General features: G+C 44.9%; 2 protein-coding genes across 2 annotated transcripts in view; both read right to left on the bottom strand.

Annotated features, from left to right (window-relative positions):
- LOC126964261 (ubiquinol-cytochrome-c reductase complex assembly factor 1) overlaps nucleotides 1–20,454 on the bottom strand; it is a 292,878-nt gene that overhangs the window by 102,453 nt on the left and 169,971 nt on the right. Inside the window, exon 2 of the mRNA XM_050807265.1 lies at nucleotides 7,868–7,915. Coding sequence (XP_050663222.1) covers nucleotides 7,868–7,891 — 24 coding nt within the window. The 5' untranslated portion in view covers nucleotides 7,892–7,915. The remainder of the gene's footprint in view (nucleotides 1–7,867; nucleotides 7,916–20,454) is intronic.
- MMP24OS (MMP24 opposite strand) overlaps nucleotides 1–20,454 on the bottom strand; it is a 194,325-nt gene that overhangs the window by 129,497 nt on the left and 44,374 nt on the right. The window lies entirely within an intron of this gene.

Raw genomic sequence — 20,454 nt, 5'->3', positions numbered from 1 at the left:
GAACTCCAGCCTGGGGGACAAGAGCAAGACTTCGTCTCAAAAAAAAAAAAAATTACTGAATACATTGCCTCCTCCCACTTTGTTGGGAGTTTTCAATCTGAGCTTTCAAAAGATTGATTACACACAGGAAAGATTTGAGTAAATCAATAAATACATTAAGGGTGAAGGGTCAGGTTTCTATCAGAGAAAGGAGTTAACAAATATGGCAAGGCAAAAGAGTAGAACAAACCCTGTGGTATTAGAATGGATTTAGAATAACTGGTGTGGGCTTTTAATATATAAAGAAAAAGATGTATGCATGTTTATGTGTATATATAGACATATATATATTTCCCACCCACATCTTCATAGGGCCTGCAGACAATGACACTCCAGTAGCAATGAGCACATGTAGCATACAGATTTGGTTTCTAAATAGCAACAACCACTAAACGAACTAGTCTCCTCAAGAGAAAAGTTGACTCCAGAATGGGGATGATGTTCATCAAAGCCTTACAAAGAATTGGCATTATTCAATCTGTCTGATAGCTCCTTAGAAGGCCCTATTTCAAGACTGTCTTAGAACTCACCCAGTGTGATAAAAACCTTTTCCCCAGGAGCACTGGTTGAAAACAAATAGAGGTAACTGTTTGACTTCATGGCTTCCTGAGGCAGTGAACAACAGGTGGAGAAAACAATAGACTAACCAAAAAGGTTTAAAGGAAAAGCTGGTGAATGAGACATCCACAGGGTCTTAGAAAAGTCCCAACATATTCACGGCATCTAGGAAGCCATGAACATACCCAGGTCTGTGCACATACCCAAAGTTGTGCACATGCTCAGGAAAGATCTAAGAACATCTCTTACTTGTGGTTGACCTTGAGGTTCTGCACAGCAGGAAGTGAAAGTTAAGGCGTAGTTATCGAATGTCTGGCAGAGAGTTATAGGTACATCCCAACATGCACACAGAGCCCCACAGGAAAAACTGGGATACTCACTGCTTCCAGGCAGTGATAACAGAATTTTAAGAAATTTAACAGAAATTTAAAGAAATTTGCTTAATCATTACCTGACCACTAAACTAAGCAGAGACTTCAGTGGCCACAAACGACAAAGAATACAGACTACAGAATCAATTCAGAAAAGTCACTAAACAAAAATGCAACAACAAATCTTGGGAAGGGAAACAATCTGATTTCCAGAGTGGCCACATTATTTAAAATGTCCAGTTTTCAACAAAAAAAAGTTATAAAACATGCAAAGAAACAATAAAGTATGGCCCACACACAGGGGGAAAAATGCAATCAATAGAAACTGTCTCTAAGAAAATCCAGATAGCAGACAAAGAGATTGTTAACTATTTCAAATATGTTCAAAGATCTAAATGAAAACATGTCTAAAGAACTATTGGAAAGTGGCCGAGCACAGTGGCTCACACCTGTAATCCCAGCACTCTGGAAGGCCAAGGCAGGTGGATCACCTGAGGTCAGGAGTTTGAGACCATCCTGGCCAACATGATGAAACCCCACCTCTACTAAAAATACAAAAATTAGCCAGGTGTGGTGGCAGGCACCAGTAATCCCAGCTACTCAGAAGGCTGAGGCAGGAGAATTGCTTGAACCCAAGAGGTGGAGGTTGCAGTGAGCTGAGATGGTGCCACTGCACTCCAGCCTGGCAACAGAGCCAGACTCCGTCTCAAAAAAAAAAAAAATACATAAACAAACAAACTATAGGAAAGTATGAGAATGACGTCTCACTAAAGAGAATATCAACAGAATGAGAAGTTATTTTTCTAAAGACAAAATAAATTCTGGAATTGAAAAGTCCAACAACTAAAATGAAAAACTCATTAGAGGGGCTCAACAGCAGATTTCAACAGTCAGAAGAAAAGAATCAGTGGTCTTGAAGATAGGTCAATTTAGATTATCCAGTCCAAGGAACGGAAAGGAAAAGCAATAAAGACAAATTAATAGCTTCAAAATGAAAAGCAAAAAAGAAAAAAAGAAGAACAAATTTAACAGCCTCAGACTGTGGAACACCATCAAACACACCAATATATGTATAATTAGTCTCAGAAGAAAATAAAAGGACAGAAAAATATTTGAAGAAATAATGGCAGAAAACATCCTAAACATAATGGAAAATGGTAATTTAGGAATCCAAGAAGCTCTACTAACTCCAAATAGCATAAACACAAAGAGAGTCGCAGACACATCATATGCAAGCTGCCAAGAGACAAAGATTCTTTAAATGAGCAAGAGAAGAAACTCATCATATACAAAGCATCCTCAAGAACATTAACAGTTGATTTCTTCTCAGAAACTGTAGCAGCCAGAAGACAGTGGGATAAAATAGTCAAAACACAGAAAGACAAAGATTTTCAAACAAAAATTCTATATCCGGCAAAACTATTATTCGAAAGTGAAGGAAAAATGAAGATTTCCCAGATAAGCAAAATGGAAAGAATTTGTCAGTAGTAGACTTGCCCTGCAAGAATAAGGGAGACCTTCAGGTTGAAATGAAAGGAAACTACAGAATAACTCAAATCTACATGAAGAAATAAAGTAGACTAGTAAAAGTAACTGTTTACGTAAATAAAAAATATGGTATAAATGGATTTTCTGTTTGTAATTTTTTTATTTTTCTTTTTAATTTAAAAGACAACTACAAGAAGAAATAATTATAAATATACATTGGTAGACATATAATGGATAAAGATGTAATTTAGATGCCAATAACACAACCTGGGGGAAGGAACAGAGCTACATAAAGTCTTTTTTTTTTTTTTTTTTTTTTTTTTTGAGGCGGAGTCTTCACTCTGTCGCCCAGGCTGGAGTGCAGTGGCACCATCTCGGCTCACTGCAAGCTCCGCCTCCCGGGTTCGCGCCATTCTCCTGCCTCAGCCTCCGGAGTAGCTGGGACTACAGGCGCCCGCCACCGCGCCCGGCTAATTTTTTGTATTTTAGTAGAGACAGGGTTTCACCGGGTTAGCCAGGATGGTCTCGATCTCCTGACCTCGTGATCCGCCCGCCTCGGCCTCCCAAAGTGCAGGGATTACAGGCGTGAGCCACCGCGCCCGGCCAGAAAGTCTTTACATATTACTAAAATCAAGTTGGTATTAATCCAAACAAGACTGTTATGAATTAAGATGTTCATTGTAATCCCAGGGCAGGTCACTGAGAAAACAGCTCATAAAATATAGTAAAAGCATGTAACATGTACACAAATTAGCTCAAAATGGATAAAAGACCAAAATGTAGGACCTAAAACAATAAAACTTTTAAAAGAAAACTTACGGGAATGGCTTCATGACATTGGATTTTGCAATGATTTCTTGGATACGATATCAAAAAAGTAGGCAATATTAGGGCCAGGCATGGTGGCTCATGCCTGTAATCCCAGCACTCTGGGAGGTTGAGGTGGGCGGATCACTTGAGGCCAGGAGTTCGAGACCAGCCTGGCCAACATGGGAAAAACCCCTCTCTATTAAAAACATAAAAATTAACCAGGTGTGCTGGTGCATGCCTGTAATCCCAGCTACTCAGGAGGCTGAGGCGGGAGAATTGCTTGAACCTGGGAGGCAGGGGCTGCAGTGAGTCTAGATTATGCCACTGCAGTCTAGCCTAGGTGACAGGGCAAGACCCTGTTAAAAAAAAAAAAAAAAAAAAAGAGTAGGCAATAAAAGAAAAAAGAAAAAAAAAAGTTGGACTTCATGAAAATTAAAAACTTTTGTGTATCAAATAACAGTATCAACAGACTGAAACAGCAACCCATAGGATAGGAAAAATACATGCAAATCATATATCTGATGAGGGACTGATACTCAAAATACATAAAAAACTTGCCAGATGCGGTGGGTCATGCCTGACCAACATGGCAAAACCCCATCTCTACTAAAAATACAAAATTTAAGGCTGGGCACGGTGGCTCACACTTCTAATCCTAGCACTTTGGGAGGCCGAGACAGGCAGATCACCTGAGGTCGGGAGTTTGAGACCATCCTGACCAACATGGGGAAACCCCGTCTTTACTAAAAATACAAAATTAGCTGGGCGTGGTGGTGTGGGCCTGTAATCCCAGCTACTCGGGAGGCTTAGGCAGGAGAATCATGTGAACTCCAGAGGCGGAGGTTGCAGTGAGCCGAGATCACGCCATTGCACTCCAGCCTGGGCAACAAGAGCGAAACTCCATCTCAAAAAGAAAAAAAACCTGAAGAGGTGCCCAACATCATTAGCCACCAGAGAAATGTAAATCAATACTACAATGAGACACCACTTCATAATTAGAATGGCTATTGTCAAAAAAAAAAACAGAAAATAAGGCCACGTGTGGTGGCTCACACCTGTAATCCTAACACTTTGAGAGGCAGAGGCAGGAGCATCACTTGAGCTCAGGAATTTGAGACCAGCCTGGGCAACACAGCAAAACCTCCTGTCTACTAAAAATGTAAAAATTAGCTGGGCTTGGTGGCACACACCTGTAGTCCCAGCTACTCGGGAGGCTAAGATGAGAGGATCACTTGAGCCCAGAAGTCGAGGCTGCAGTAAGCTGTCACTGGACCACTGCACTCTAGCCTGCGTGACAGATCAAGACCCTGTCTCAAAAACAAACAAAAACCAGAAAATACTAAGTGTTGACAAGGATGTGGTGCAACTGAAACCCTTGTGCACTGCTGGTGAGAATGTAAAACAGTGTATCTGCTGTGGAAAACAGTAGAACAATTCCTCAACAAATTAAACAGGCTGGACATAGTGGCTCACGCCTGTAATCCCAGCACTTTGGGAGGCCGAGGCAACAGAATTGCTTGAGCCCAGGAGTTCAAGACCAGCCCAGGCAACATAAGGAGACCCCATCTACAAAAAAGAAAAAAAAAATTAGCCAGGCACACACCTGTGGTCCCAGCTATTCAGGAGGTGAGGTGGGAGGATCACTTGAACCCAGGAGGTCAAGGCTGCAGTGAGCTATGACTGAGCCACTACACTTCAGCATGCATGATAGAGCGAGACCCTATCTCCAAAAAAAAAAGATAGAAAATTCTGACACATGCTACAACATGGATGAACCTTGAGGGCCTTACGCTAAATGAAATAAGTCAGTCACAAAAGGTCAAATACTGTATGATTCCACTTATATGAGGTACACAGAGTAGTTAAACTCACAGAGACAGAAAGTAGAACGGTGGCTGCCAGGGGCTGGGGAGAAAAGACTATAGAGAACTATTAATAGGTTCAGAGTTTCAGTTTTACAAAATGAAAAGAATTCTGTGGATAAGGGTGGTAAAGATGGCACAATAGTGTAAATGCACTCAATACCACAGAAATGTATACTTAAAAAGTGCGGGCCTATAATCCCAGCTACTCGGGAGGCTGAGGCAGGAGAATCACTTGAACCCAGAAGGCAGAGGTTGCAGTGAGCCTAGATCACGCCATTGCACTCCAGCTTGGACAACAAGAGCAAAACTCCATCTCAGAAAAAAAAAAAGTTTAAACAGTAAATTTTGTTATATGTATTTTACCACAATTTTTAAAAATTTTCTAAAGTACAGGGTGGCTTTCTGTAATTTTTACGATTTCCAAAGAAAAGCAAAAACGATCACCAATGCCCAGGACAACTCATAAAAACCATAAGTATGTCCAGTTCTACTGATCAAATGCCCAGGCTCTCTGCTGTAGTCACTCAACAATAGCAGTGTTTGTTTCCTCCTCCTTCCCAAACCCATCACTGGAGAAGGGAAAATATTGGCTGACAAGACAAAAAGAGGAAAAAATAAGACAAGACTAACAAGAATGTTTCAGGAATACTTTTTTTTTTTGAGACAGAGTTTCACTCTTTCACCCAGGCTGGAGTGCACTGGCGCAATCTCAGCTCACTGCAACCTCTGCCTCCTGGGTTGAAGCAATTCTCGTGCCTCAGCCTCCCAAGTAGCTGGGATTACAGGCACCCACCACCAGGCCTGGCTAATTTTTGTATTTTTAGTAGAGACAGGGTTTCACCACGTTGGCCAGGCTGGTCTTGAACTCCTGGCCTCAAGTGATCCACCTGCCTCAGCCTCCCAATGTGCTGGGATTACAGGTGTGAGCCACCGAGCCTGGCCAGGAATACTTCTCTGTGGTTCAATTTTCTTATCTGTAAAATAGAGGAAATAACATGCCCTCCTTTCCAAAGGGATGTTATAAGGATTAGGGAAGTATTTTAAAGTGCTTAGCACATAGTAAGTGCCCTATAAAATGTTAGTTATCAGGCCAGGCTCAGTGGCTCATGCCTGTAATCCCAGCACTTTGAGAGGCCAAGGGAGGCGGATCATGAGGTCAGGTGTTTGAGACCAGTCTGGCCAACATGGTGAAACCCCGTCTCTACTAAAAATACAAAAATTAGCCTGGCCTGGTGGCACACGCCTGTAATCCCAGCTACTCAGGAGGCTGAGGCAGGAGAATCGCTTGAACCTGTGAGGCAGAGGTCGCAGTGAGCTGAGATCACACCACTGAACTCCACCCTGGGTGACAGAGCAAGACTCTGTCTCAAAAAAAAAAAAAATTAGCTGGGTGTGGTGGTGCATGCCTGTCATCCCAGCTACTCGGGAGGCTAGCACAGGAGAATCGCTTGAACCTGGGAGTGGAAGTTGCAGTGAGCCAAGATCGCACCGCTGCACTCCAGCTTCGGCGACAGAGCAAGACTCTGTCTCAAAAAAAAACAACTAAAGGGTGGGAGGGGAAGAAAAAAAAAAACACTAAATTCAGATCATACTAATTGCCATTTCCCCAGCAGTCCTCATTTCTGAATCAATTTCTGGCCTGAAATCAAACAATCACTTCACCAGGTGAATCTTTCTGGCAGTTACGGGGGGATTCTACAATTAAAAATTTACTGAACAGCAATTCAGGGTACCTCACTCTGCTAGGCTGGCAAGGAACACAAGAAGTAAAACTGCCATCCTTGTAAGCCATATATAAAAAGATCAAAAACACAAATGTAAAATAACAATTCAAAAGATATCCAGAGGCAGGAATAGACCATGTCTACTACGAAAATCTATGTCTTTGACCCAATATTTGAAGACTCGCTAAAATTATAAACCCTCCCATCCCTCCATGATTAAAAACTAAGCTCTGTATCCTAACGTTTTTTCTGCTGCCACTTTCTTTTCTCTTTTAATTCCTAGAGGAAAGAGTATGCTAGAAGGATCAGGACTAAATCTCAAGAGGTGCAGTAGTTTCATACACGGGTGCTAAAGAGTCTAGTAGTCTTTCCTTACTTCATTCATTTATTCAACAAGTAATCATTTAGCACCTATGATGTGCCAGACATCATGCTAGGCAAAGTGAAAACGACCGAGACAGACATGGCTCCAATTCTCACGCAGCTTTCAATCTAATAATCTATATTCCACCTAACTGTACAGTTAAGAACTGACTTATGACCTATGAAAGAAACACTGAGAATCTCAGAATCTAAAGGGACTGCAGGAGATAAATGTCCTCGTTTTTCACATAGGGACAATGAGGCCCAAAAGTGACATGCTTAAAGTCACCCTATGCATCAGTGACAGTCAGGGACTAGAACCCAGGTCTCCTGAAACTCCAATCAGTGTCCTACATGCTCCTCTCCCTGAGGGGAAGCAGTTACATGGGGGACGGAAGGAAAAGCAAACCCCATCAAATAAAGGCCAGATGTCACTCTTCCCCTCCTCGAAAGATAGGGGAGCTAAGGTCAAAACGGGGGTAGGAAGAGGTAGGAAGCTGCCTCAGTTTCCCCACGGAAAAGCGGCCACGCAGCCTAGCTATAACACAGGCTCCCCTCCTGCAATTCCTTCCAATCCCTCACGCCCTGCCTTGTCGAACTCCAACCCGGGACCCAGAGGGCTACCGTAGACAATTACTCCTTCACTCACAAGGACTCGCACCAGCAACGCCATGTTCTTCAATAACCATTTCCGGGTGAAGAGTGAGCTTCCGGTGTCCCCTTTTCTACGTCCTCCTTTTGCCTGCGAAAGACTGGCACGGAAGACGCAGGCGCAGAGAGGCCGCTAAGCGCACGCGCGCTTGTTTTCTCGGCTGTGCATGAGGCTGTCATTCCCGGGCACGCGCCTCCCTGCTGTCTTCCTCGCTACACGTCAGAGTAGCTCAAATCCTTCTCCCATACCCGTCTTCTTGACCCAGACCTCGGGCTTTTCATACCCCTCTCTTTATTCCCCACCTAACCCAGCCCCACTCCTCAGCTCTTCCTTCCCAGACTCCATCCCAACACTTTTCAATGGGGGTTTAAAAGAACAGGACCTTGGGAAATCTCAGTCTTTAGAAAGAGCCAGAGGGCCGGTCGCGGTGGCTCACGCCTGTAATCCCACCACTTTGGGAGGCCGAGGCGGGCGGATCACCTGAGGTCAGGAGTTCGAGACCAGCCTGGCCAACATGGCAAAACCCCGTCTCTACTAAAAATACAAAGAAAGTAGCAAGGCATGGTGGTGTGTGCCTGTAATCCCAGGCGGAGTTTGCAGTGAGCCCAGATCGCGCCACTGCACTCCAGCCTGGGCGACAGAACAGGACTGTGTCTCAAAAAAAAAAAAAAAAAAAGTCAGAGAAGGAGACTAAGATAAAAGGAATACGGGGGACAACTGAGTCCTGAAAGTCAAGGCAAGAGGGCGGTCATGTGCCTGGTAGAGGAAGAAATTTTTGGGATTTGTGGTTGGTTGGTTGTTTAAGGAGAACCTATTTGAATATTGATAGGAAAGGATTAGTGAAGAGTATACAGGGAAGTGCCTGTGGCTCACGCCTGTAATTCCAACACTTTGGGAGGCCGAGGCAGGTAGATCACCTGAGGTCAGGAGTTCAAGACCAGCCTAACCAACATGGTGAAACACTGTCTCTACTAAAAATACAAAAAAAATTAGCCAGGCATGGTGCCCTGTGCTGTAATCCCAGCTACTTGGGAGGCTGAGGCAGGAGAATGGCGTGAATCTGGGAGGCGGAGCTTGCAGTGAGCAGAGATCCGGCCACCGCACTCCAGCCTGGGTGACAGCACGAGATTCCGTCTCAAAAAAAAATAAATAAATAAATATGTATACATTGTGAAATGGCTAAGTCAAGCTAATTAATATATGCATTACCTCATATTTTTGTGCTAGAAATGCTTAAAATATGTTCTTTAGGCAATTTTCAAGAATACAATACATATTCATAGTAGCTACAGTCCCCATGTTATACAATAGATCTCTTCTGTTTTTGTTTTTGTTTTTGTTTTTGTTTGAGACGGAGTTTCACTCTTGTTGCCCAGACTGGAGTGCAATGGCGTGATCTTGGCTCATTGCAAACTCTGTCTCCCGAGTTCAAGTGATTCTCCTGCCTCAGCCTCCCGAGTAGCTGGGACTACAGGCATGCGCCACCATGCCCAACAATTTTATATTTTTAGTAGAGACGGGATTTCTCCATGTTGGTCAGGCTAGTCTCAAACTCTCGACCTCAGGTGATCCACCTGCCTTGGCCTCCCAAAGTGCTGGGATTACAGGTGTGAGTCACCGTGCCTGGCCTACAATAGATCTCCTGAATTTATCCCTCCCAACTGAAATTTTGTATCCTTTGACAAACATCTCCCCAGCCCCTAGTAACCACCATCCTACTCTCTACTACTATGAGTTCAACTTATTTAGATTACACATTTGAGAGAAATCAAGCAGGATTTGTCTTTCTATGCCTTGTTTATTTCTCTTAACATAATGTCCTCCCAGTTCATCCATGTTGTCATAGATGTCAGCCTTTCCTTCTTTTTTTTTTTTCCTTGAGACAGAGCCTCGCTCTTGTCACCCAGGCTGGAGTGCAGTGGTGCAATCTCGGCTCACTGCAACCTCTGCCTCCCAGGTTTAAGCAATTCTCCTGCCTCAGCCTCCCGAGTAGCCTGGACTACAGGCATGTGCCATCACATGCAGCTAATTTTGTATTTTTAGTAGTGACGGGGTTTCTCCATGTTGGTCAGGCTGGTCTCAAGCTCCCGACCTCAGGTGATCGGCCAACCTTGGCTTCCCAAAGTGTTGGGATTACAGGCATGAGCCACCACGCCTGGACAGCATTTCCTTCTTCTTTAAAGCTGAATAGCATTCCATTATATATAAAAATCACTTTTTTGTGTTTTTTTTGAGACAGAGTCTTGCTCTGGCGCCCAGGCTGGAGTGCAGTGACATAGTCCCAGCTCACTGCAGCCTGTACCTCCTGGGTTCAAGCACTTCTTGTTCCTCAGTATCCCGAGTAGCTGGGACTACAGACGCGTGCCACCATGTCCAGCTAATTTTTGTATTTTTAGTAGACACAGGGTTTCCGCCATGCTGGCCAGGCTGGTCTCGAACTCCTGGCCTCAAGTGATCTGCCCGCCTCTGCCTCCCAAAGTACTGGGATTACAGGCATGAGCCACTGTACCTGGTCATAAACCACATTTTCTTTCTTTGTTTTTTTTTTTTTTTTTTTTTTTTTTTTGAGACGGAGTCTCACTCTGCCACCACCAGGCTGGAGTGCAGTGATGCAATCTCAGCTCACTACAACCTCCCCGCACCAGGTTCAAGCGATTCTCCTGCCTCAGCCTCCTGAGTAGCTGGGATTACAGGCATGTGCCACCACACACCCAGCTAATTTTTGTATTTTTAGTAGACATGGGTTTCACCATGTTGGCCAGGATGGTCTTGATCTCCTGACCTCATGATCTGCCCTCCTCGACCTCCCAAAGTGCTGGGATTACGGGCGTTAACCACCACGCCCGGCCACCACATTTTCTTTATCCGTTCATCCACTGATGGACACTTAGGTTAATTCCCTATCTTGGCTGTTGTGAATACCACTGCAATGAACATGTGGGGTCATATTTTAAAAAATCATTGCCGAGAACCAAGTCATGTAGCTTTTCCCCTATATTTTCTTCTTCTAGTAATTTTAGTTTGAGGTCTTGTGTTTAAGGCTTAAATCTATTTTGAAGTGATTTTTATTTGAGACAGGGTCTTTCTCTGTCGCCCAGGCTGGAGTGCAGTGGTGCAATTAAGGCTCACTGTAGCCTCGAAGTCCTGGGCTCAAGTGATCCTCCCCCATCAGCCTCTTGAATAGCTAGGTCCACAGGCGTGTGTCACCACGCCCGGCTAATTTTTTTATTTTTAGTAGAGACGGGGTACGGGGGGGTCTCCCTATGTTTCCCAGGCTTGTCTCAAACTTCTGGGCTTGAGCAATCCTCTCATCTCGGTCTCTCAAAGTGCTAGGATTAAAGGTGTAAGCCGTAACACCCAGCCCTCGATTTTTGTATATGGTATGAGATGAGAGTCTAATTTCGTTCTGCATGTGGATATCCAGTTGTCCCTACACCGTTTATTAAAAATACTGCCTTTTACCCATTGTGTGTTCTTTGCACCTTTGTTGAAAATCAATTGACTCTAAATGCATAGGTTTATTTTGGGGCTCTATTCTGTTCTATTGGTCTATGTACAAATGCTATTCTACCAGCAAATGTTGGGAAGTGGGAGAGGGAAAGAAGATTTCAGAACAGTCTTGAGGTAGGAAATAAAACAGTGTATTTTAAGGATGGGTGCAGTGCCTCATGCCTGTAATCCCAACACTTTTGGGGGCCAAGGCAGGTGGATCACCTGAGACCAGGAGTTCAGAGACCAACCTGGGCAACATGGCTAAACCCTGTCTCTACCAAAAAATACAAAAAATTAGCCGGCTATGGTGGCAGGTTGCTCTGTCGCCCAGGCTGGAGTTTAGTGGCGCAATCTCAGATCACTGCAACCTCCGCCTCCAGGGTTCAAGTGATTTTTCTGCCTCAGCTTCCCAAGTAGCTGGGACTACAGGTGGGCACCACCATGCCCGGCTAAGTTTTGTATTTTTAGTAGAGACGGGATTTTACCATATTGTCCAGGCTCTTCTCAAACTCCTGACCTTGTGATCCGCCCTCCTCGGCCTCCCAAAGTGCTGGGATTACAGGCGTGAGCCACCGTGCCTGGCCGGAGGAATTATATTTCAAGAGACAGGATCTCTCTATGTTGCCCAAGCTGGTCATGAACTCCTGGGCTCAAGGGATCCTCCTGCCTCCGCCTCCTGAGTAACTGGGACTACATGTGAAAGCCACCATACCCAGCCATTGGAGGATATTAAGTAGAGAGGGCTACCTAATTCATATTTAAGAAGTTGACTTTGGGCCATGCACGGTGGCTCACGCCTGTAATCCCAACATTTTGGGAGGCCAAGGTGGGCAGATCTCTTGAGCCCACGAGTTTGAGACCAGCCTGGGTAACATGGCAAAACCCTGTATCTAATAAAAGCACAAAAAAATTAGCTGTTTGTGGTGGTATGTGCTTGTGGTCTCAGCTACTCAGGAGGCTGAGATGGGAGAATCACCTGAGCCTGGGGAGGTCGAGGCCACAGTGAGCATTGATCGTGCCACCGCACTCCAGCCTGGGTGACAAAGTGAGACCCTGTCTCAAAAAAATATATACATGAATTAATTAAAATAAAAAATCAAGAAACAGTTTTTGTTGTTGTTTGTTTGTTTGTTTGTTTGTTTTTTGAGATGGAGTCTTGCTGTGTCACCCAGGCTGGAGTGCAATGGCGTGATCTTGTCTCACACAACCTCCGCCTCCTGGGTTCAAGCGATTCTCCCGTCTCAGCCTCCCAAGTAGTTGGGATTACAGGCACCCACCACCGAGCCCAGCTAATTTTTGTATTTTTAGTAGAGTCAGGGTTTCACCATATTGGTCAGGCTGGTCTCGAATTCCTGGCCTCAGGCGATCTGCCCGCCTCTGCCTTCAAAGTTCTGGGACTACAGGCATAAGCCACCACACCCGGCATTTTAAAATTTTATATAGAATTTTTGTATAGATCCAGTTCATTTTAACAACTGTTCTATCAGCCGGGCACTGTGGCTCACGCCTGTAATCCCAATACTTTGGGGGGCCGAGGTGGGTAGATCACTTGAGGTCAGGAGTTTGAGACCAGCCTGACCAACATTGAGAAACCCTGTCTCTACTAAAAATACAAAATTAGCTGGGCTCGGTGGCGCGTGCCTGTGATCCCAGCTACTCAGGAGGCTGAGGCAGGAGAATCATTTGAACCTAGGAGGCAGAGGTTGCGGTGAGCCGAGATCACGCCATTGCACTCCAGCCCGGGCAACAAGAGCGAAACTCAGTCTCAAAAAAACAAAACAAAACAAACAAACAAAAAAACTGTTCTATCATATGACTATACCACAGATATGGTATAGTTGATAGACAGCTTTTTTCCATTTTTTTCTAATAACCAATATTTTCTTGAACATTCTTGTACATTTAAGAGAAAAATAATTTTTTTTGGAAAACAGGATCTCTGTCTCCCAGCCTGGAGTGCAGTGGCACAGTCAGAGCTCACTGCAGCCTCAACCTCCTGCATTTAAGTGACCCTCTTGCCCAGCCTTCTAAGTAGTTAGGACTGTAGGCAGGGGCCACGTACGCCCAGGTTAAGAACAAAAATGTTAATGGCATCAGTCTATTTCTGTGTGATTTTTCTCCAGTCATTTGCTGTCTTAGTATTAGCAGGAGAGAGAGCTAGAGTTGGATTCAATGAAGGATTAGGGTGTTTCCAGGTCAGCAATGGATGTAATCAGAGCATAGAAAGTGCCAGTGTTGTCTGGATCAGCAGGTCAATAGATCGAGACCATCCTGGACAACATGGTGAAACTCCATCTCTACTAAAAATACAAAAAAAAATTAGCTGGGCATGGTGGCACGCACCCGTAGTCCCAGCTACTTGGGAGGCTGAGGTAGGAGAATCACTTGAACCCAGTAGGCAGAGGTTGCAGTGAGCCGAGATCATGCCATTGCACTCCAGCCTGGCAACAGAACAAGACTCCATCTCGCAAAAAATAAATAAATAAATAAATAAATAAATAAATAAATAAATAAATGCCGATGTTGTCAAGAAAGTTTCAAATGATAAGCCAGGAAATCTGTATGGTGAAAGAAATAAAGAGAGGGAGGAGCTGTTAGAAAATATAAAGGAACAAATGAATAAAATAAAATGTTAAGAGAATAATTGAATGAGAACTTAAAAGATAAGAAATTGGGGTCAGACAGTGAGATGTTTGAATTTAATATTTCAGAATTAGAGGTGGCTGTGGAAGAATGTGGCTGAAGTGAAGTGAAACTGAAAAGTCCCTGAAGTGGAGGCCTTGAACGACTTGAGAACCCAGAATTTAGGATGTGTCATGTACACAGACATTTAGGTTGCCTAGGACGATGGCTAGACTCAGAATGAAGAGGCATACACAACGTCTGATGCCAAAGCCTACGATAAACAGAGTATCCATCAGGTTGGTAGTAGAATGAACATATAGCATGAGCCTTAGAGGAGCAGCAGGTTGGGGTAATGGACTGAAAGTATGTGACAGCAAGTGGATGAAGACTCCAACTCCAGTCTTTTTTTTTTTTTTTTTTTTTTTTTTTTTCGAGACAAGTTCTGGCCCTGTCAACTAGGCTGGAGTACAGTGGTGCAATCTCGGCTCACTGCAACCTCCACCTCCCAGGTTCATGCGATTCTCCTGCCTCAGCCTCCCGAGTAGTTGGGATTACAGGCGCACACCACCACACCTGGCTAATTTTTTGTATTTTTAGTAGAGACAGGGTTTCACCATGTTGGCCAGACTGGCCTCAAACTCCTGACTTCGTGATCCACACACCTCAGCCTCCCAAAGTGCTGGGATTACAGGTGTGATCCACCAGACCTGGACAACTCCCAGTCTTAACACAAACAGAGCATGCAGTGATGACAGATAACATTCCAGGGAGGGCTACAAGGGAAGTAATATTCAAATGGGAAGGCCAGGTTTCATGAATGCAGAAAGTAGAAGGAACTTTCTAGAACAGACTGGCAGTATAGACAACTTTATCTCACATAGATTCCATAGTCCTCTCGCAGAGGACTCCCCATTCTCCTTAACCTCAGCTCCCCAGTGCTGCTCAGCTTCCCTCCGCTGCCAGAGCTCCTCAACTTCTTATACCCCAAACCCTCAGCCTGAAGCCCTGGCGATCTCCACTGTTCTCCCTAAGCTCCCTCTGCCCATCTTTCTTTTCACAGTGACTTCACCCCTCAGAATTCCCATACTTCTTTATAGGCCCCACATTGAAACCTAGCCATTTATTTAAAATAAAACAATTGGGCCAAGCATGGTGGCTCATGCCCGTAATCTCAGCAACTCAGGCGGCCCAGGCAAGAGGATCACTTGAGGCCAGGAGTTTGAGACCAGTCTGGGCAACGTGGTGAGACCCCATCTCTACAAACAATTTTTTTTTTTTTTTTTTAGAGAGAGTGTCGCTCTGTCGCCCAGGCTGGAGCGATCTCAGCTCACTGCAACCTCTTGGAAAACAGTCTGGCTGTTCTATGAATGCTAAACATAGAGTTACCATATGATTCAACCATTCCATTCCAACGTATATATCCAAGAGAAATGAAAACATATGTCCACACAAAACTTGTTTGCAAATGTTCATCACAGCATTATTCATAACAGTAGAAAAGTAGAAACAACCTAGATATCCATCAACCAATGAATAGATAAAAACAATATGGTGGCCAGGCACAGTGGCTCACACCTGTAATCCCAGCACTGTGGGAGGCCGAGGCGGGGGATCACTTGAGGTCGGGAGTTCGAGACCAGCCTGGCCAACATGGCAAAACCCTGTCTCTACTAAAAATACCAAAAAAATTAGCAAGGCGTGGTGGCAGGCACCTGTAATCCCAGCTACTTAGGAGGCTGAGGCAGGAAAACTGCTTGAACCTGGGAGGTGGAGGTTGCAGTGAGCCGAGATCGTGCCATTGCACTCCAATCCAGCCTAGGCAACAAGAGCAAAACTAAAAAACAAAACAAACAAACAAACAAACAAAAAAACCACAATATAGTATATCCAGACAATGGATTATTATGCAGCAATAAAAAGAAATGAAGTACTAATACATGCTACAACATGGATGACCCTCAAAAAACATTAAATGAAAGAAATCAGTCACAAGAGGTCACATATTGGATTATTCCATTTCTATGAAGTGTGCTTCCCCACCCACTCCCATGGCCAATTTTAGACCTCATCACCAGAATTGTTTGAATTCTGAAATTTTTAATTTATGTCATTCTGTGTTCTCACAATCCTATTATTCTGGTTTTCATTCATTACTCCAAGTACACCTGTCGTTCTACCCCCATTGAGACACTGCACTTTTTATCTCTTCTCTTTATAGTCTGTTGACCCTCTCACCTGTTTGGTTCTTCCATCTAGTTCCCATCCGGTCTATCGTTTTAATTTCTCTCTTGCCAGTATTAACTCCCTTGCTCAATTGTCTTCCTATCTTGTCCACCTAGAAAGACCTCAACCCTGCAATTGTGTATTTTTTCCATGCCTGCCTCTGGATTCTTGAGTACTATTGAAGAAAATCAAGCAAAGATTATATTGGTACCAATAAATATGGTTTTCAACTTTTACTAAGTTCTACTCTGTCCTCCTTCTCCAAAACCACCATTTATAACTACATTAGATTGTTAGGGCTGCCATAACAAAGTGCCACTAAGTGCGTGGCTTAAAGCAATGGAAATTTATTGTTTGGTAGTTATGAAGTCTGAAAGTCTGAAATCAAGGTGTTGGAAGGGCTACGCTCTATCCACAGGCTCCAGGAGAGGAACCTTCCTTGCCTTTTCTAGCTTCTGGAGGTTGCCAACAATCCCTGGCATTTCTTACCTAGCACCTGCATAACTCCAATCTCTGCCGCTGTTATCACATGACATTCTCCCTCCCTGGGTGTTTGTCTCTGTGTCTCTTCTATTCTTCTTCTTCTTCTTTTTTTTTTTTTTTTTTTTTGAGATGGAGTCTTGCTTTGACACTCAGGCTGGAGTGCAATGGCGCTGTCTCCACTCACTGCAACCTCCACCTCCCAGGTTCAAGCGATTCTCCTGCCTCAGCCTCCTAAGTAGCTGGGATTACAGGCGCCCACCACCACGCCCAGCTAATTTTTATATTTTTAGTAGAGACTGGGTTTCACCGTGTTGGCAAGACTGGTCTCGAACTCTTGACCTCATGATCCACCCGCCTTGGCCTCCCAAAGTGCTGGGATTACAGATATGAGCTACCATGCCCAGCCAATACATATGAATTCTATCTGCACCTCTCCAATCTCCACTGCCTCCTTCATAGGTAAGACTATAGTCTTCTCTCACCTGGACTACTACAACTGACTTGGTCAGCAAGTTATGTTAATAGAGCATTTCGGGCAGAAAGAACAGCACATGAAAAGGCATTGAGGGGCCGGGCGCGGTGGCTCACGCCTGTAATCCCAGCACTTTGGGAGGCCGAGGCGGGCGGATCACAAGGTCAGGAGATCGAGACCACGGTGAAACCCCGTTTCTACTAAAAATACAAATTAGCCGGGCGCGGTGGCGGGCGCCTGTAGTCCCAGCTACTCAGGAGGCTGAGGCAGGAGAATGGCGTGAACCCGGGAGGCGGAGCTTGCAGTGAGCCGAGATTGCGCCACTGCACTCCAGCCTGGGCGACAGAGCGAGACTCTGTCTCAAAAAAAAAAAAAAAAAGAAAAGAAAAGAAAAGGCATTGGCCGGGCGCGGTGGCTCAAGCCTGTAATCCCAGCACTTTGGGAGGCCGAGGCGGGCGGATCACAATGTCAGGAGATCGAGACCACAGTGAAACCCCGTCTCTACTAAAAATACAAAAAATTAGCCGGGCGCGGTGGCGGGCGCCTGTAGTCCCAGCTACTCAGGAGGCTGAGGCAGGAGAATGGCGGGAACCCGGGAGGCGGAGCTTGCAGTGAGCCGAGATCGCGCCACTGCACTCCAGCCTGGGCAACAGCGTGAGACTCCGTCTCAAAAAAAAAAAAAAAAAAAAAAAAAAAAAAAAAAAAAAAAAAAAAAGAAAAGGCATTGAGGTAAGAATTGGCTTGATTTTGAGGACAAAAGGAAAGCCAAGGTCAGTGTGACTGGAAGGTAATGAGTAAGGGTTGCAGTATAAAAGATGAGGTCTGAGGCCGGGGGCAGTGGCTCACGCCTGTAATCCCAGCACTTTGGGAGGCCGAGGTGGGTGGATCACGAGGTCAGGAGGTTGAGACCATCCTGGCTAACTCGGTGAAACCCCGTCTCTACTAAAAATACAAAAAATTAGCCGAGTGTGGTGGCAGGCGCCTATATTACCAGCTACTCGGGAGGCTGAGGCAGAATGGCGTGAACCCGGGAGGCGGAGCTTGCAGTGAGCGGAGATGGCGCCACTGCACTCCAACCTGGGCGATAGAGTGAGACTCCATCTCAAAAAAAAAAACCAATGAGGTCTGAGAGGCAGACAGAGTCCAGATTTTGGAGGCCTTGAAGGTCCATGATAAGGAGTTTGCATTTTATTTTATTTTAAGCAAAGCGGTGACATGTTTTAAAAGGGCTCTCTTAGCTGGTTTACAGAGAATAGGTTGTAGATCATAGCGTAGTTTACTTCCAGCATGTTCTCTAGGCTTGGCAAGGTGAGATGTTAATGCGACCCCAATTTTAGGGCTTGCTCTAGCTTGCTTTCACTGTATATGAAACTGGAAAGCTATCCAAGTTGTTTTCATTTTAGCTTCAAATAAGGAAACCTCTTTTATTCTCTGTTAACTGCCAAGGATCAAGAGTCCCTCCCTGGAAGAGGCAAGGTGATACATTCTTTCCCTGGGGAAAAAAACTGTCACAGGAAGCCAGAAAGAAGAAGGGAAGGGGGGCAGTGTCCCAATCCCATTGGATTACGCAATCAAGCTGAAGGTACCCATCTCCATTCAAATAAAGTGATTGTGCTTTCCTAAAATGAAAAGCCATTGTCTATCAAGAACTTATGCTCATTTATGAATTTATCTATGTGAAAATGTTTAGGAAAGTTAAATATTTAATAAATCACCTTTTTTTTTTTGGAGACAGAGTCTCACTCCGTTGCCCAGGCTGGAGTGCAATGGCGCAATCTCGGCTCACCACAACCTCTGTCTCCCGGGTTCAAGCAATTCTCCTGCCTCAGCCACCTGAGTAGCTGGGATTACAGGTGTCTACCACCACGCCCGGCTAATTTTTGTATTTTTAGTAGACACGAGGTTTCACCATGTTAGCCAGACTGGTCTTGATCAACAAGTAATGTTGATAGCACATCCTGACCTCAGGTGATCCACCCGCCTCGGCTTCCCAAAGTGCTGGGATTATAGGTGTGAGCCACCACACCCAGCCAATCACCTTTTTTTTTAGAGACAGGGTCTCCCTCTGTCACCCATGCTGAGTGCAGTGGCATGATCACAACTCACTGCAACCTCAAACTCCCAGCTCAAGTGATCCTCCTGCCACAGCCTCCCAAGTAGCTGGGACCACAGGCACATGCCACTAGGCCCAGGTAATTATTTTTACTTTTTGTAGAGATGGGGTCTTGCTATGTTGCCCAGGCTGGTCTCAAATTCCTGGACACAAGCAATCCTCCCACCTGAGCTTCCGAAAATGCTGGGATTATAGGTGTGAGCCACCATGCCCAGCCATAAATCATGGTTTGTTTTTTGTTTTTTTGAGACAGTCTCACTCCATCACCCAAGCTCGTGTGCAGTGGCACAATCTTGGCTAACTGCAACCTCCGTCTTCAAGAGATTCTCCTGCCTCAGCTTCCTGAGTAGTGGAATTACAGGTGCACACCACCACATGTGGCTAATTTTTGTATTTTTAGTAGAGACAGGATTTCACCATGCTTGCTGGTCTCAAACTCCTGACCTCAAGTGATCCACCTGACTCAGTCTCCCAAAATGTTGGGATTACAGGTATGAGCCACTGACCCTGGCCAAATGACCTTTATTAAAAAGATGAATTTTATACTGAAACTGTTCTAGAACATTCAGAATATATATACTCTAGGACAATATTTGCCAATGGGATCAGTTATAATGTCTGTTTTTCTTTGAGGAACAGTCTGTGCGCTTTACCTATCAATTAACCCAGCAGAGAGCTGGTTTCCGTGTCTTATTGGCCCCCACACAGAATCGTTTTATTTGCCCCTTAGTGCAGTGCAAACAATTTTTTTCTTTTTCTGAGACAGAGTCTCACTCTGGAGTCGCCCAGGCTGGAGTGCAGTGGCCGGATCTCAGCTCACTGCAAGCTCTGCCTCCCAGGTTTACACCATTCTCCTGCCTCAGCCTCCCGAGTAGCTGGGACTACAGGCGCCCGCCACCTCGCCCGGCTAGTTTTTTATATTTTTTAGTAGAGACGGGGTTTCACCGTGTTAGCCAGGATGGTCTCGATTTCCTGACCTCGTGATCCACCCGTCTCGGCCTCCCAAAGTGCTGGGATTATAGACTTGAGCCACCGCACCCGGCCAGTGCAAACAATTTTAAGAAACCATTCTATTGGCCAGGCACAGTGGTTCATGCCTGTAATTCCAGCACTTTGGGAGGCTGAGACTGGCGGATCACTTGAGGTCAGGAGTTCGAGACTAGCCTGGCTGATGTG

Source organism: Macaca thibetana, chromosome 10, assembly GCF_024542745.1.
Source record: "Macaca thibetana thibetana isolate TM-01 chromosome 10, ASM2454274v1, whole genome shotgun sequence".
Lineage (NCBI taxonomy): Eukaryota > Metazoa > Chordata > Mammalia > Primates > Cercopithecidae > Macaca > Macaca thibetana.
Note: the sequence above shows the minus strand (reverse complement) of the source record. Positions and strands in the feature narration are given on the sequence as shown.